The sequence below is a fragment of the Pocillopora damicornis genome, chromosome 5, assembly GCF_964200805.1.
Source record: "Pocillopora damicornis chromosome 5, jaPocDami1.2, whole genome shotgun sequence".
Classification (NCBI taxonomy): domain Eukaryota; kingdom Metazoa; phylum Cnidaria; class Anthozoa; order Scleractinia; family Pocilloporidae; genus Pocillopora; species Pocillopora damicornis.
The window spans coordinates 7192429-7210053 of record NC_142674.1 but is presented as its reverse complement, the minus strand read 5'-3'; the positions used below and the strand labels follow the sequence as shown (position 1 = coordinate 7210053).

The following is a 17625-nucleotide window of genomic DNA, read 5'->3' as shown; positions in this document are numbered from 1 at the left end:
AGTGGTCAGCGGTGAAACAACTTTCATACTTCATATATAGACAGATCATTTGTAGTATCAGGAAACAATCGTGTTGTAAAGCCGAAGTGTAAACAGTTTACTTCGCTAAATAAAATGTTAAGCAATTCAAAAGTGTTGATTGTACATATATCTTTTACTGCTTTAATAAACAATGAAGGCATCGGTGGCATCCGAAAGGTACCAAGAAGAATTAAATGTACGTTTTGTAGTTGCAGAAAACAATCATGTTGTAAAGCCGAAATGTTACCAAGTTACACTTCGCTACTTAAAAAGTTAAGCAATTTTCCTCAAGCTTTAACTGGAACAATACTTCTTATGCTCTATTGACCAACGGAGGCATCGGGAAAGGCATTGCTGACACCGGGAAAGGCATCAAGAAGAATGATATTCACGTTATGTAACTTGTTGTCTGACGAAAAAAACGTATCTTGACTTGTTCAAAGCATTAATCACAGTTGGCTTCCTTTTCACTTGAATTTTGTATCCACAGCTTAAGATGAGAAATTTAAAATTTCTATCAGCTGACGTTCTTTTACTGCATATTATATCTACTCAATCGCCCCCAACTGAATTCACGTGGAAAAAAGACAAGTAGGAAAACACTGAGCTTCGAGAAACAGCCATGTTAAGGCTAATGTATTTATCATTCCTTAAATATTTACAATCAAGACCACTCGTTTGGGAGACCTTTTCTCAAAAGATCCACACGTGCAAATAATGCTGTTTTCCGTTCGAAATGTTTTTCTTCCTATTCAATTGAACAACTGACTCAGCGTTTAAGCCGAGAAAAAAATCACAATTATTGAAAAGGTCATAGACAGGCCTACACAGACTCCCCTGTGTGGTTTTACGTTTGCGACGCAAAAGCCTTTAATTAAAGCTTCGCTCTGACGAGTATGTCTTTGAGCGATTTACCTCTTTTGTATGATATAATCGGAGGCGTTTTGTAAATTGTTTTCAGCAGTGGCTGATTTTGGATGAGGTTCCATTCTTGCATCAGTATTTGTTTTAAATTTGTTAACCCCTGGGTGGTATGCTGTCACAAAAGGCAATATTTTGCCTTTAGTTTTTTTTGGTTTGTTTTTTAAGTGTCGACTGCCTTGCGGCAAACGAGACCTCAGATAACGTTTTTTCAATTAGGCTTTTTGGGTAACCACGTGCTTCAAGTTGTGTTTTGAAGTTACACATGGCCTCCTGGAAATTTCTTTCCGAGGAGTTTGTTCATAGAAGTCTGATAGCTTCTCCTTTAATAAAGCCTTTGTTAACACTTGGCGGGTGGCAAGATGAATAGTGTGTATATTGAAAGGTCTCGGTCGGTTTGTAGACTGATTTTTCAGAGATGACACTGTTGTACTTTTCAACATGTTTATTATCACTCTGAAAGCGTGTACATATAAGATCTTTCAGCTCTGAAAAAAAAAGCCAAATTGAAAAAACGTTATCTGAGGTCTCGTTTGCCGCAAGGCAGTCGACACTTAAAAAACAAACCAAAAAAACTAAAGGCAAAATATTGCCTTTTGTGACAGCATACCACCCAGGGGTTAACAAATTTAAACAAATACTGATGCAAGAATGGAACCTCATCCAAAATCAGCCACTGCTGAAAACAATTTACAAAACGCCTCTGATTATATCATACAAAAGAGGTAAATCGCTCAAAGACATACTCGTCAGAGCGAAGCTTTAATTAAAGGCTTTTGCGTCGCAAACGTAAAACCACACAGGGGAGTCTGTGTAGGCCTGTCTATGACCTTTTCAATAAACATTTCGGCTTTACAACATGATTGTCTCTGGAACAACAAATTATATGTCTCTATATGATGTATAAAAGCTGTTTCACCGCTGACCGCTCATATTTGGGTCGTTTTTTCTATCCCCGCTCGTCGCCCGTGATGTAGTAACTCCCAACAATACCGGTAGAGCTGAAGCTTTTTCGACGGGAGGAAATTGTTATAATTTAAGTTCGTGAAGAGAGGGTTTTGAGTGAGAATAGGCTGAAAGGAAAGAGACAGAGCGACCGAAAAAAGCAAGAAGTAAAAGGCGTAAAGCAAGTCGACAAAAACGCACAAGAAAGTTAGAGAGGATACAAAAATAGGCAGAGTACGGCGAGAGGAACGCGAAAGAGAACAAGGAAGACGTAAGTAAAAGGCGATTATCTAGCGAAGAGCAACACGAGAAAGAAATACAAAGGCGCTCCTGAAAACAGACTGAAAAGACGTCATCAACAAAGAGAAGCGAACTACAAAGGATGCGGGAAAGAAAGGAGGTAAGTCGGGTCTTATCTGGGTTTTCTCTCACGCTAAGGCCCAGAAAAATTCGAACCTTTATTACCAATCGTCGTTTGATACTAGCTTCAGTTTAAAATTAAAATCACGTTTCGATAAAACAATGACTTCGGCATTCATCGCCTAAAAACCCTCGCGCCGGTTCATCGCTCGAATAACATTTCAAAGTATTCGTATTCTTCATGTTATTTCTTTTCCTGTCGTTTGAAATGTTTAATACAGTCGTGTTATTAATTAAGGGAAAAGAAATTATCTTACGGATTTTGTTTTGCTGGGAAAGTTTTGAGATGATGGCGAACGACGAGTGCAAGTTTCAACCTCTTTCTCTCTTCAGTTAACTATCGCAGGGTTTATTCTATTCATTAAAAAAAAAGCACGCTATGTCGAAAAAGTGTTGGTTTGCCCTACGACCGAAGTAATGGCCTTTCCCTAAATTGAAATAAAACGAGATTGAGTCAGCAATGTCCAAGTTTACACCAAGTCTGACGCGGTAATTTAATTTGACAATATTGTCACGGTGAGAACCCGCCGAACATCTGAGAATTAAATTATTGACTATAAAGGTGTGGTGCAAACAAACTCACAGGTAAAATGGATTTAGTCCTACTGCAGGAGAAGTGAAGTTCATTATTTGGTCATGGTACTTTTCAGCGTTATGTTTTCATGTTTTCTACTGGATTCGTTCGAACTTCAGGAAATGGTTTGTCTCACAAAAAATGGAGCCACTTTCTCGTGGCGTACTTACTGCTCGAGTTATGATGAACATGCTTGCGATACGATAATTTTTTCCTAATGCTGGAAACTGAAGAATCAATCTCTGAAGTTGATAGTCATCATATTTTGCAAGAAGCGTCCGAGCTGTGATCGTGTAATCTAACGGGTTCCTGGCAATTTGAGCTCACAAGCACGCTGGTAAGCACATGGTTAGCGTAAATTATTGTTGTTTCCATTTTTTGAATTCAAGAACCGTTTTTGAGAGTCCGTTTCTGTTAACTTCCTGGATATTTTCTGTTGAATTAATTGAGGTACAATCTCGGAATTTCATAAGTGATTATGAACGATAGATTCGTATCTGCACCATAATTTAGGGAGGTTTTGTTAACACATCGTCAGTTTAAAATTTGAGAACCATTTCTATAACCTGCTTGGATATTTTCTTTTGAATTAATTGAGTAACATTCTCGGAATTTAATCAGAAATTAAGAACGATAAATCCGTATATGCAGCAAAAGTGAAGCACAATTTAAACTTTCCATACGATTTTAGGAAACTATACTTAATTGACTCTCGATAAACTGGCCTGCCATAACTCGTTGATTATTTTATTAGTTTGTAGCCCCAAAAGCCTGGCTTATGATACTGGAGGTACTGAACTTCATATATTTGATACGCAAGGCACCCTTCAAGAAAGAAGGTTGGTACAAAATTGCCTTTACGACCGTATATTGCACCCGGTTTACATATGTAGATAACTGCTTAGAAAACACCTATTAAAGCTGTATTCAGAAGCATAGACGTGTAGCTTATACGCTTCTGCTTTATTTTATTGTATGGGGTTTCTTTTTGTGTAATATATATCCATTCTTTAATCTCCACCTTAACCTACCTGCAAATAATTAAATTTTACGTTTTAATTCAAGTGTTAGAAGATAAAACAGAAGTGTTGCAGAGCTCTCTTTGCAGATTGAATTCAGGTAAACTAGTTGATGTCATATGCTTCTCTTGAATTTTTAATTTTATTGCCCTGATTTTTTTCAGAAAGCCCCTTTTATATCTCCGAGTGCCAGGTAATGATTAAAATCTCAGTGAATAGATGTGCCATATTTTAATAGTTTTTGAAAATTCCATCTTTAAGTTTTTGGCATGTACTATTTTAAAATTCATAAATGGCATTCTCTTTTCATTCATGTAAAGAGATATTACACATTTCTTTAACTAAAATCTGAATCATAAAGTCAACATAATTTCAATGAGTTTGAAACTTCATTGTACATAAGAACACTTCGCTAGAGTATGTCACATTTCTTTGCTGTCTTTCTGGTACATATGATTACCATGTGTCTTAACCCTTTAACTCACAAGATTTCATAAGTAATTCTCCTTACTGTCTGCCATAAAATTTATGTCATGTTAGTTTGTAGAATTTGGAATTGGATCAACCCTTAATTCATTAATTGATATTTTTCTGTATTCTCATTACTTGTCTGCTTGATATCGTACTGAAAGTGTAAGGAAAAATTCTGTCTAGGTCACTAGTGGGACTAAAAGGGTTAAAATGGGGGATTTCATTACATTATAATGATTAAAATTTTCTTATTCTTTCAAATGTAACCAAAAAAAATATATGATGAGAATGTGATGATATGAAACAATGGAAAAAGCTGCGGCTGGTAACCTATCGGTATGTCTGTAATATTTAAATGTTCATGGGAAATGCTTTTCTTTGAAAGCGAGTATACAGAATTTCGTAAAAAAAGGTTGTGGTTATTCATTGTGGTGAATAACAATAAAAGCTAATTTTTTTCGTTTTTCTCACGATGTAGTTACGTGTGATGTAGATCGTGACATTTCGACCGCATACTGCTAGTCTAGCAACATGCAGTTGAAACGTTGCAATCTACATTACACATGACTACATCGTAAGACAAACGAAAAAAACCTAGCTTTTACCGAGGATATAGAAGTTTTCAAAGCCGATAGAAATAAGCTGTTTGCAAGTAATGAAAAGCAAATTGATGATCATACCTTAATGCTTGACATGATTCACTCAAACATGTCAGTTGTGTGTATCTACCAATGTAGATATGCCTTTAAAAATATTCCTTGGTGTGGCTGTTGTTCTTTGTCGATCGTTGTAGCCAAAAAAGCTAATAAAGGCACTGAAATTCAATATTTATGTACACAAGGCACCCTCCAAGAGGAGAAGACCCTAGAATGATGCTTATTAGGCACTTGCACTTGCCATAATTATATATTCAAGCAATACTCTATATATGTAAAACTGATTACATGATGTCTTTAACCCTTTACACCTTAACACCAGTATGCTTATTTTCCATACTGTCCTTTATACATTTCCTAACGTGCTGGCAAAGAGAATTTTTTTAACAGTCACAAGGTTCTTCAGCTGATTATTGTTTCCCTTATTCACATGACCTTAAAGCTTGATTCAGGGATGATATTTAAAAGAGAAATTAGATGCTAGTCACTCTCAGGGATTAAAGTGTTTATAACTGTAAACATTTTATATGCTCCTTGCATTTGATGGCAACAGTAGTTAATGTTGTTGGGAGAGCAAACAAACAAATGAACAGAAGACAGTAAAATGAGGTAAACTATGAACTCAGTTTACTATATGATAGAAGAAACATCCCAGAATACTTAAGTAGGGAAACTTGGATTGAACTAGGTAATATCCTTTATTGCCCTTCATGTTTTTTATTCAAATAAAATTTAATCAGTTGAAGCATTTGCCTGCAATGTGTCAAATTACCAGTGTAGACTTGATTCTTTCAGTTGTCAGCTCATAAAAGATAGATACTAAGAATAGATGTCCATAAGAAAAAGTACACACCATCAAAAACATCACAGTGAAGTGGTGGTGTGATTGATTTGTGATATTTAGAACGACAGAGGCAGGAAAAAACACACTGAGCTTTTTCCTATTTCGTAATAAGTTAATTAGATTTTGGATTCTACATTCAAACTAGGTGAATTAATTCATATCATGCTTCATTATGGTTTGTGTGCATGGAAAGGGAATTGTTATTATAGTTTACAGATGTTTTGTTTGCCATCCCAATTAACCCTTTAACTCCCAGATCAAATTTGTAATTCTCCTTACTGTCAACCATATAATTCTTACAATGTTAGTTCAGAGAATCTAGTATCGGATCAACTAATTATCCCCAAATTAATATTTGTCTTTATTCTCTTCACTTATCTGGTTGATATTGTATTGATATTGTAGGGAAAAATTCTCTCTTAGTCACTCATGGGAATTAAAGGGTTAAAATTTATGACAAAGTTCTATTTAACACAGCATTTAACATAAATGCAATGTTTCAAGAATTTTTTTCCTTTCTCTTCAATACCATTTACTATTTCTGGAGCACAATTAATCCTTTAACTCCCAAGATGTCATTGGTAATTCTCTTTACTGTCTGCCATATAGTTCTGGTGATGTTAGTTTTGAGAATTTGGTATTGGATCAACTAATAATTCTCTAATTAATATTTTATTTATTCTTATCACTTGTCTGCTTGATATTGTATCGATATTGTAAGGAGAAATTCTGTCTTGGTCGCACATGGGAGTAAAAGGATTGAAGGAAGCAGGTTATTGGAAAAATTATAACTTTTCATTTAGGTAATTATTTTAATATATGAGTAACATTTAATGTTTTTACATGAAACAGGATGATCAAGCTGAAGATAGCCTCAAAAAGGAGTGAATTCCACTGTAATAATCAGGTGATTAATTTGGAACTTGAGCACTTGGTAAATACACCTCGGCTTGCAATTCTGATGATTTAAATTTGCTGGGGCAATTGAAATGTCAGTCCCCATGCAGGAACTTTCCACATGGCCTATACAGTCATATGCTATGAGATAACTTAAGAAAAATGCATTTGTGTCAGTAGATGTATTTTCAATACAGTACCTTGTAGTAACAATGATTAATGATTTCCTGTAAGCATGAATGTTCGGGAGAAGTTATGGTGGTAACTGACCTTTTTTTTTTGCAAGGATGCATAGGGTCTGATGATTGTAATTTGTATCTTTTAGCTTTCAAACTTTCAACTTTGTGTTAATTGTAACTGTTTGCCATATCTATTTCTCTGTACCTTAAGCCCTCAAAAGTAGAAGCAGGTGAGTCAATGAACTGACTTCCTTTGTTTGGAATTGTGTTATTATATAATTTTGCTGTATAAGTACCACATTGTAACATGTAATATTATTATTCAGATTGCATTAAATGGTGTTTCTTACCAATGTTCGTACCGAAACTAAACACTGATATCTGGAAATGGTCACAAGATATGTGAGTTTTAAAGGGTGGAAATCTAGAAAAGCAAGGATCTTCCTTTCATTAGTTCTGAAATTAAATGGGGGCCCTCCTGTTTTAATTCATGTTTTTAGTATGACCTGCCTCCTCCCCTGTAATGTTTAGGGCACATGAATGAAGAGAACATTTTTTGTATTTTGACGCATGAAAGTTAAATTAATTAGCATCCATATAATGCACAAAGCAAGAATATAATTGCCTTAGCTTAAAAGGTTAAAAAATTAAAACAAGAGAGTTGTGCAGACCATATCTTACTTTTTATCCTCCTTTGGATATTTATCCAAATAACATAGTCACTAATAGTCTCATTCAATCTTAATTTTCACTGAGTTTGTGGAAAGATGATAACCTCAGTATTTCTCTAAATGAAGAAAGGAAGGCCTGCCCTCTTACCGCAGATAGTTCTTTTGGGCATCATCAGTAAAAACCTGGTAAAATTTGTAATTGAAGGCAATTGTTCCAGGTAGACTAACCCTAAAAATTAGTTGTGAAAACTTCGTGAACCTGTCGTTGTATAAAATGTTTGACTGAATTTTACCTTACTAACCAACATGTAAACTGAATAAATAGAAACTTGAAATTCATTTGTTCTCCTTTTGAGGTGTGCATCAAAATTCTGAAATCATTGCAGGCTTGAAGTACAGCTTTAGAGGAAATCTGCATGTATTTCTTAGCTTAATAGGTTAATAGGTTAAAAAATTAAAAATAAGAGAGTTGTGCAGACCATATCTTACTTTTTATGTATAAACCCAGTACTATGACTAGTTCAAATGACTTTACTACTTGCCATAAAGGTATAGGCAGATTTTGAAAAAAAAGTTTGGTTAGTTTTTTCATTAGTACACATCTCTTTTTCTAAGAATCGTGTTTATTCGGCCTATGCTCAATTCTACTTTTTCAATAAAATTTTCTTCTCTTTTGAATGTTCTTAGATCTCTTAGTATCAGTTAATATTCATGTAATTAAAATAGTTACATGAAAACTTGCAGATGTGTGGCACATTTTTTCCCTCTGTTCCTCCTAACATTCTACTATGTTCAGGGATTGTTATTGGCTATAAAATCTATGTCAAATTAAAGTTTTGTGCACAGTCTATGCGTCAAATTTATCTAATAAAATATTGTGTCTTTCTTAAAACTAGTTTATGAGAATAAGAATGCGTTACCAGGCACAAGTATGACTTTCACAATGATAGTTTCTAGGTTTGAAAAAAGTCATTGCCAGCTAAAATCCTCTGTTCCTTTGCTCAAAACATTGCCAACGGGAGCAATTAGTTAATTAATGATACAGACAAGAGAGCCTATTCCCAAATACACCCTCCTCAATTCTGTTCGCTTTTTATGGACATGGCATTTCAAATGTGGTGTATATGCCACAAATTTTCCATCTCCTGATTAATTATTTTGTAATGTTTTTTACAAGTTGTGGAAAATGGTTGGGTTGAAACATAATACAAAGACTTGCCAGTAGATAGTCAAATGAAAACTTTTTACATACCAATAAAATTTATTGTTGCGTTTCATGTTAACATGTTGCAACAACTCCATCTTCCAGTAAATTCAACTGATGGGTAACATGAGAAAATACCATGTAAAACTTTTCAACCTATTTAATATAGCCAATAACAACATCAACTCAACTTTTAAACTAGAGAGAAACTTGATTGATGTTTGGAGTTGATTTCTGTGACGTGGAAATGAAATCCAGGTATTATCTCAAGTTTTCTTGAGGACATCCACTTTATATGCAGTTACACCAGAAGTTACCTAATTAATTAAGAGTAAATATAAGAAAAAGTCGTCGTGTATTTCCAGCCAGAGGACAATCACGAATCAAAAATAGCCGAAAGCGAAAATTAAAAAAAATAGGGGCTCAAACACGAGTTGAAAGTTACCTTTCTTTTTAATTTTCTACGCTAAACAGAGGAGATTGAAACGCTGGGGAAAAACGGTGGGGTAAGCAGTCGTACATGACAACACCACTAGAAGATATAATAGAAGCCCATACGATTCTGGCGTATTGTTTTGCTGACTCACTGTGCTCACGTGTATACACTCCAATCGACTAGTGATGTCATAACGCAAAGTAGTTTGCCGTCGTTTCTTTCAATTTTGGCCCATTTTCCCAAAGCGAAATTATAAGGCACGCTCAATAGATTATAATTTCAACTGATGCTGACATCATACACTTCATCTGAAGAAGAGAACATTCCCCATCTTAGAAAATTTGCTCCAAACATTTGGAACAATCGTCTCCAGGTTCCAGACCTCGTCTGGTCTCCTGTCCCCTTGAAGAAACTCTTCTACAGCCTGTGCTGAAGAGTTTTATTACAGTTTTCATTCAGCATAATGAGGGGCTGGAAAATAAACTACTAAGAGCTCCGCTTTTAGGCTTGGCTAAATCTATATATGTTCCTACTTAAGAGGAAATTTTCATTTTTATTCCACAGTGCCCGTCTTATCATTAATATTCACGAGAATGTACTGTTTATTTTTGACAGTTGATGGCGGTTTTTCAGAATGGTCCGACTGGACAACTTGTAGTGTTTCGTGTGGGAATGGATTCCAATTACGCCATCGAAACTGTACGAGTCCCCCTCCACCACATGGAGGAAAAAGTTGCGAAGGCAAAAATTTCACAGATGTGCGAAACTGTTCGACAACAGAATGCTATTCAAAAGGTAAATAAGTTAATCATCAGAACTGATCTAACCTAAGAGTGGGTCAGCGGGTAAGCCTTTATTTGATAGCCTTTCATGATTTTTATCACCTGACAAAATTTTTTACCGGTGTCTTCTAATAATTCCAATTACATAATTTGCTCTCACATTCTTTAGATGTGTTGAATGCTTTCCAAACTACTTTGTGTTTTCCAAAATAGCACATTTTTGGATTTATGAATGTTTTTTCTCAGCATGTTTTGGTGATAACTTAAAATTTACCAAATTTTGCGGACAAAATTTAAAATGAATTCAATTCTTTTTTTCCTCTGCAAGATTTAGCTAGTCCGTAAGAAACTATGTGTTTGTAATAGGACATGAAATGATGCAGAGTTAATCCGTCTAATTTGTGGAGAGTTAGTCATACACTGAGTGTCTCAGAAATTCTGCGACAACTCATACACTGAATGTCGCAGTAATTCTGCAAACACTCGTACACTGGATGTCGCAGAAATTCTGCAACCCCTCATACACTGGATGTCGCAGAAATTCTGCGACCATATCTACTCTGGATGTCACAGAAACTTTGCAACCACTCATGCCCTGGGTATCACAGAAATTCTGCACCACTCATACATAGGATGTCGCAGAAACTCTGCGACCACTCATAGACTGGAAGTCGCAGAAATTCTGCAAGCATTCATACACTGAGTTGTCGCAGAATGTCTGCGACATCCAGTGTGTGAGTGGTCGCAGAATTTCTGCGACATCTAGTTTACTCGCTATCATCGTATCATCATCGTATCACTCGCTATCATCATAGGGTTCGTTTGAGTTGCCCTCCAAATGCCCGGATGGTACCTGTGATGGCTGCCGGTAAGCGATTTATTACAAACAAAAAGAATAAGAATCCCATTAACAGTCTTTGGACTGCGAGTAACGTTTGATGAGTGCATTGGTATGTCTGTAGTTAACATGTTACGCTCTCGTTCATAGGTTTGAGATCCTGTGGCGTACGCCTCATGCGTGTCCAACCTGTTCGCAATTTGATTACCGCAAAGTAATTTCCTCTTGTGAGGTAGGTTTGAAGTTCGTATGATATTATCACAATAATCTACTTGAAAGCTTTTCTCCAGATCTATGGTAGCACGGTTTAAGGCAAAATAAAGAAAGCTTTTAGAAACTGGAAAAACGGGGTATATCAAGGGTCTGAGGTTCTGGTGGAGGAAGGGGGTGTCTTTCAGTCTTGAGCCGCGGTTTGGACGCGAAATGGGCGCGTCTATTTCAATCCAACCGCGCTGTTACACTTTAAGTTTGTCGGGCAGGCTTCCCAGGATAGTCGATTGTGTATCTTTTTAGGATAACAAGCCAACGAAAAGAATGGTTTTAAATAACTGACTTTATTTTTATCCATTTCAGTAAGTAAACTAATAATAAAATATTTTGCACTTAGAGTGGAAAGAAGAAGACGACATACATGTGGAAAGAACCAAGGTATGAGGCCGCTATCTTTATGGTTTTGAGCTGGTTTTGTGCCTTAAGGCTCAGAATGTTAATCATGCGGTGTTGATGTGTGGTTTTGTTGATCATTTCAGAGTTTGCCAAGGAGGTGTTCCCTTACCTGCAGAACGAGAAACCAAATGCAGTATTTTTGAACAGTCGGTTGGCTCAGCTATGAGGGACTTCAAGGTATAAGCAACGTTCGCTTGGCTGGCCGGTCAGTCCGTCTGTCAGTTAGTCTGTTAGTCTGTTAGTCTGTTAGTCTGTCAGACGGCCTAATAGTCATTCAGAGAGTTAGCTAGTCCGTCAGTCAGCTAGTCAGTAAGTCAGACGGTCGGTTTATCAGTCAATTGATAAAAACGGGGCAAGTTTCGAAATAAACTGTAGTGTTGCGTAGGTTGGGGGGGGGGGGGTGGGGGTATAAAAAGACAATTTGGTTTTTTCAACCGAGTTGATAATGTAATTTGGCCATCGTAAAGAGCGAAACCGCTCTGACGACGGGCCAACACTCGAAACGTCAGCTGAGAAACTCTTCACGGTGGTCAATTTACATTTTCAACTCAGTTGTTAAAACCAAGCTATGTAATCGGTCGATTTGTCTGTCCACCAACCTTGCGGTCGACTAGTCAGTCATTCTTACGGTTCATAGCAAACGTCTTTTTTTTTCTTTCTCATAACGATGACAGGCATGTTACTACGTATACTATGATTGTTGTTGTTGTTTTTTTTTTGTTCAGATTGTGATTGCTGTTGTTGCTGCTCTTGTTGTGCTGATGATCTGCGCAGTCTTTGGCTTGTGGTACAATAACCGAAAGTACGTAAATCAGCATTCTCTTTGTTAATGCTTGTTGATGCATTTGGCCTTTTCCGGTTAGTTTTCGGGTTGAGTTGCTAGGTTTCCAGCTTTTTTCTGGTTATTGTGTTGTGTTCTTTGGGTTGAATCTTTTCTCTCACTGTTTCTCCTTATTCGACCAATGAGTCAATCTACCAGGGGTAGGAGTGGGCGAAGAGTTAAAAAGATGAACTAGAAATCCCGCTAAGTAAGAAGAAACAGTTCAGGAAGCTTTAGGCTGCAGATACCTGCGTGGCTGTGTGGATCACAGTACCCATAACTGGCATTTATGCCATGAAACGTATGTGTGGTTTACGGTTGTCGTTTTCTTTGTGGCAGGCTGACATACAAGTATCATCGCCTGGTAAATAAGAGTGGTGATAATTCTGGTGAGTTGCCAGGTGTGGAGAGATGTGTGGTGGACGACGACGAAGAGGACGAAGAAGAGGTAATTTGCCTTTGTAGACCGCAACGCCTTACATTCTTTTTCGTTTGTTTATTGTTCTTGTGCAAGAGTGCTAATTGTAGTAAAATTTTGTGTGCGCTCTCTTTGTGTCATTGCGTAACGTTGCGTAACGTAGCATGTATTCAACCGCATTGTTCATCGTAGTTTGGTGCAGTTTTTGCAGTGTAGTTTCGTCGAGTGTAGTTTGGTATATTTGTTCTTTTGGCTTCGTGCAGTTTGTTCGCCACTAGGCAGGATCTATAACATCGCAACAAATGTAAGTTTTGTATCGTGTTGTTTTCGTTGTAGCTTTCCTTGTGTATTTAGTCTAGTTTATATTGTAATAGTTTTCGTTCGCTGTTTTATTTGCAGTTTTAACCGTACCGTGTCGTTTCGTTCCGCGTTAAAAATTGCGCTAGAATTAGTTAGTATTAGTCGCCAGTGGCAGTTACAGTCTTAGATTATTTTCTTTCAAGAGTTCTTGAATAATGCTCGGGTGTGTGCACGTTATTTGTTCATTTCGTTTATTCTCGTGAGAAACTTTTTGTGCCGATTCTTTCGTGGAAGTCCGTAAACCTTCGCAATTTTGGCATCGACGGACAAGAGCTGCTCATTAACCCCTAGAGCTGCATATTTCACCACATTGCTTTTTACTTCAATACTCCACAACTATACAACAATGGGCACATGCAGTCATAGACTGCCTTTTATGTGTAATGTTAAGTCCGTAGCAGCCATCTTTGGGTGGTTTCCGTGTGAGTTATCAGTAATCTTCGGAAAGGCTCGGGCGATATGAATCACACCTCGGGAAGCGAGATTTAACTTAAAGAGCATTCCTATTATACTGCTCGTAATGACATTGTTTTAATTAAGGTTTTTTTCCTCTTTACTTAGGTTCACTTTAAAGTCGGTAAGGACCGCGGTAAGAAGATTCTGAAGAAAATAAAGGACATGGCCAGTGGTGGAAAGAAGAAGGTAGGATTTTTTTGTTTTCATGCACTCTCTTTTACTCTTGTAGAATTCCTGGAAAATATTAGAAAGAAAAAGAAGGAAAGTTTTTTTTTCCCAGTTCGTGCTCTGGTTTTTCCTTCGTTTCAAAGCCGTCCGCCTACGCGAATTTTTTTTGTAATAGTCGTTCAGTTTTTCAGTAACTACAACAGTTCAACAGATGTCGTTCATTTTTCTACAAAATTTTCCCCGGGAAGGTTATCAACAAGCATCCTCCTCGCGCCCTAGACCTATTTTTTCCTGGCGCAAGTCTACATGTCGCGCGTGGGATACTGGGTGAAAGAGGCCCCGAGGCCCTTACGGTGCTGCTGGAACAAGATAGTCCCAGGCCCTAGAATGTCTCGTGCTGCATACCACAACCTACCGTTTGAGCACAATGTACTTAGTGATGTGTTTAATCCTAGGAGAAGGTTACATTTGATGACGAAGACGATGAATATTTTGAGTCTGTTCACCTGGAGCCTGGGAAAGACGCACTCGTCGGCGACTTCCAGTAAACATGAAACTCGACACATAAGACATGCTGTTATGCAGTCACATGAAATTCAATGATCATAGAATTGAACCTCTTGTCTTCACCGCTATTCCACCGTCAATACAAATCAAGTAGTTGACGGAGCAGTAAACTAAAGAAGCTACGTCACTGTATTTAGTTTTTGCGCCGTGCAAAACCCACCTTCATATTTCAGAAGGCTATAAAATATTAGCTCTGTAGGTTTGAAAAAACGCAAAGGAAGCGATAAGATACCAAGAAGGAATAAGGGTGGCTTACGATGGAGAAGGTTGACACGGATTGCAAATAACGCCATTTTTAGTTATGAATAGGCCAATTTTTGAGATTCTTTGATTGTGGCGTAGCTTCTTTCCCAATTAAATATCGCACGGCATTCACAAGTAGCTGGATAATTGCTGTCTATTAAGCCTATCTCATAGAAATATTCTAGTTACTTTTTCTTGATCTTATTTTAGAAAAAAATATTTCAATCATTTAGGACAACTTACTTGCTAAGTAATGTGTCTTGTAGTCTCAAAAGAAACATCATCGTTCATGGATGGGGGGCTAGTAACGTGATAAAGCTCAAGTGAGGCATTGCATTACCCTAATTTCCTTCGGTTATTGTAGACATCCCATTTAAAGCAAGCAAGGGACGTGATGTCGATCGCCTTCCATTTTGGTTTCATAGATATGGAAATTTGATACACCTTTTCTCTTTCAATCTATAAATGTCAAACGCGCCATTTGTTTGCTGTCGTATCGCGCAATATTGTTTTAGAATTGATTACTGAAGAATTAGGACTTATTTAAACTTGTATGATAAGGAAACACGAGGCAGGAAGAAACAGCGATGAGCCTTGTAATAATTGTACAGGAATTCGTTGTCTCTGCCTGGTAAAATGTTCGATACTATCAAATCAACTAACTACGTTTGTTTGAGTCTGTGGTTGCCTGGAAAAGTTTTCCAACAAATTTTTCCAAAGCACAGTTTATGAACGTAATTTTTGTCCATTTGCGTCCTGTTGAGTATTTTCGAGTTCAATTTGATGTTGATAAGTACGGTTACTCTGGTTTTACGTGGAAAATAATAAATTTAATGCCGACTTTTCAAAGTACTGGAATGAAATCAAGAAGAAGAAGAGTTAACCCATCCAAGTAGGGAACTCAGCCAGTAAGGCAACTGACTACGACGACACTCAAGCGAATGTTGAACGTGGTCAGCCACAGGCATCCCACGTATTTATGTAGCGTGTTTTAGTAGCATTTAGTTTCCACAGTAACCACTATCACCTTTTCGCACTTCATTTGAATATTTATGGTCAAATTTAAGAAAACACTGAAGCTATAATTTTTTTAGTTTAGCTAAAATAGAGAGTGTGAAAGTGCTCTACATATTTTTATTCACTTGCCCCGAGAGTTCAAAGTAAGACTTTTACATTGGAATCAATCTTCGTTGCACTGAATACCTTTATTAGAACGACAAACGTTTTAATTGTTCGAAGATTGCGAGAGGAGCTCGGTAACGGCGAAGTGATAGATCGGCTTAGACTCGGGAAACTTTCGAAGACCTTCGACCTTTCCGTCGTTCACCGAAAAGGATTCTTTGCGAGAAGTAGACAACCATGGTAATAAATTATCTGTAATTTAATTTCTAAGCGTTAACATTAAATTCACTCACAAAACGTGGAGAATGAAGTGTATTTTTAGCCTTGAACAAAATTTTTACAGTTGGTGTTAGTAGCACGTTTGTAAAAATGCTTCTCGTATGTGTTTTTGTTGGTGCTGTAATATTTTGGAAACCTGCTAACACAGCAAAAAGGAAGGATCGATGAAAGCCGCATAGGCAAACTTCCAGAGGAATATCCCATGTTTTCACTTAACATCATCGTTCATTAACTTTCTGCCAAGGGCAGGAGTGTTGAAGGGTGAGGAGCTCGCTTCTCTTGCGGGACACGCGCACGACTCAAGTTTGTCTTCGCAGCGCCTAAATGGTTGGTTAAATCACTTTGGAGGTGATAGGCGTAGTTTCGTCGGTCCCTTTTATTTTTTCCTTAAGATGGAATACGACCTCTCTTTAAAACCGGTTGATAGACTGTATTGTCCATGTATGAAGCAGGCTGGTTCTGATGGGAACTGACACTACTGGTTCTTTCCGAACGGGACTTGTACTCTGGTTAAGTTTTATCCTCTTTCACAATTGCGTAAGCAAACTGCAAATGGGTTTTGTTTAACCCTTTACACCATAACATCAGTATGCATATTCTCCATACTGGTCTCTATACATTTCCTAATGTGCTTGCAAAGAGAATTCGTTGAACAATCCAGAGGTTCTTCAGTTAATTATCATTCCCTTTATTCTCATGACTTTGATGTTTGATTCATGGGTGACATTGAAAAGAGAAATTGGATGTTGGTCACTCAGGGATTAAAGGGTTAATAAATAGAGTATGGAAGATGATAAGTTTTGAGCTCGGTAGGGAAATATAGGAAGATGTTTTTTCGTCTTGTCACGAACGTGGGACAAAGGAAGGACAAAAGAATCCCCATGAGGAATTAAACCTTTCGTCTAATTCCGCGCTCTGACCAGTCAACCACTGAGCCACAGAGACAGTGGTGAGCGAGGCTCATAACGAAGTTCATATATGACATGCGTCCTGCATACTGCATAGTGCTAGGTCAGCAATGTCAATAGTGTCGTGTTTTGTGAATAGAGTACGAAAGATGGTAAGTTTAGAGCTCGGTAAGATATAGAGAAAGATAGGTTTTGTTTAATTTACTCGAAAAACACCTTTCGTGTACAGTTGCTAGTTGAACCTGTATTAAGCGTGTCACCCACAGAGAATGACCGCTTGATACAGTTTGGCAGAATAGGGGTATTTAAAAAAATTGGCAGCCTGAGACCTCTAGTGGCTACTGATATAGCACAATTTTTCATAGTATTGAACTAAAATAAAGGTTGTATAATGACGCTTACAGGTAGTGTTGCAGAAGATTTGTATTCACACCTGTCCCACCCCACATATTCATGAGTACCGTTTTCCACAAGATGATTCACCATGAAAAAAAAGCTAGTTATTCAGGGCCAAGCTGCTAACCGTGATGAAGAGACATTTGCAGGAAATTTGTATCCTAATGTGTACAGTTAATGCCCATGCTCAAGAAGTATTTGCAATGTTTTAAATGAAGATAACCCCAGGTACGATTTGAGACAATCTGATTTTTCCACTAATAGGTATAACTCTAGGAGATGAACTTGTTCGTTCGGTCTCACGATAGAGTCACTTTTGATGTTGATCGCGACGTTTCGACTGC

General features: G+C 37.4%; 2 protein-coding genes and 1 long non-coding RNA gene across 4 annotated transcripts in view; all 3 read left to right on the top strand.

The window, feature by feature from the left end:
• The window catches only part of LOC149044922 (coadhesin-like), a 31602-nt gene extending 15598 nt beyond the window's left edge, over positions 1-16004 (top strand). The window contains exons 14-21 of the mRNA XM_089206893.1: positions 9874-10053; positions 11029-11110; positions 11486-11526; positions 11628-11721; positions 12270-12346; positions 12704-12812; positions 13704-13784; positions 14222-16004. Coding sequence (XP_089063019.1) covers positions 9874-10053; positions 11029-11096 — 248 coding nt within the window. The 3' untranslated portion in view covers positions 11097-11110; positions 11486-11526; positions 11628-11721; ... (2 more) ...; positions 13704-13784; positions 14222-16004. The remainder of the gene's footprint in view (positions 1-9873; positions 10054-11028; positions 11111-11485; positions 11527-11627; positions 11722-12269; positions 12347-12703; positions 12813-13703; positions 13785-14221) is intronic.
• Positions 1-17625, top strand: part of LOC113671950 (phospholipase-B 81) — a 65930-nt gene that overhangs the window by 36509 nt on the left and 11796 nt on the right. The window lies entirely within an intron of this gene.
• LOC149044923 (uncharacterized) lies at positions 1933-9851 on the top strand. Of its 2 annotated transcripts, XR_016186733.1 has the most exons (4): positions 1933-3720; positions 3947-4000; positions 4065-4093; positions 6724-9851. It is a non-coding gene; the product is annotated as an uncharacterized LOC149044923 (long non-coding RNA). The 2 variants fall into 2 exon arrangements; XR_016186734.1 differs by lacking the exon at positions 4065-4093 and having other exon boundaries at positions 1936-3720.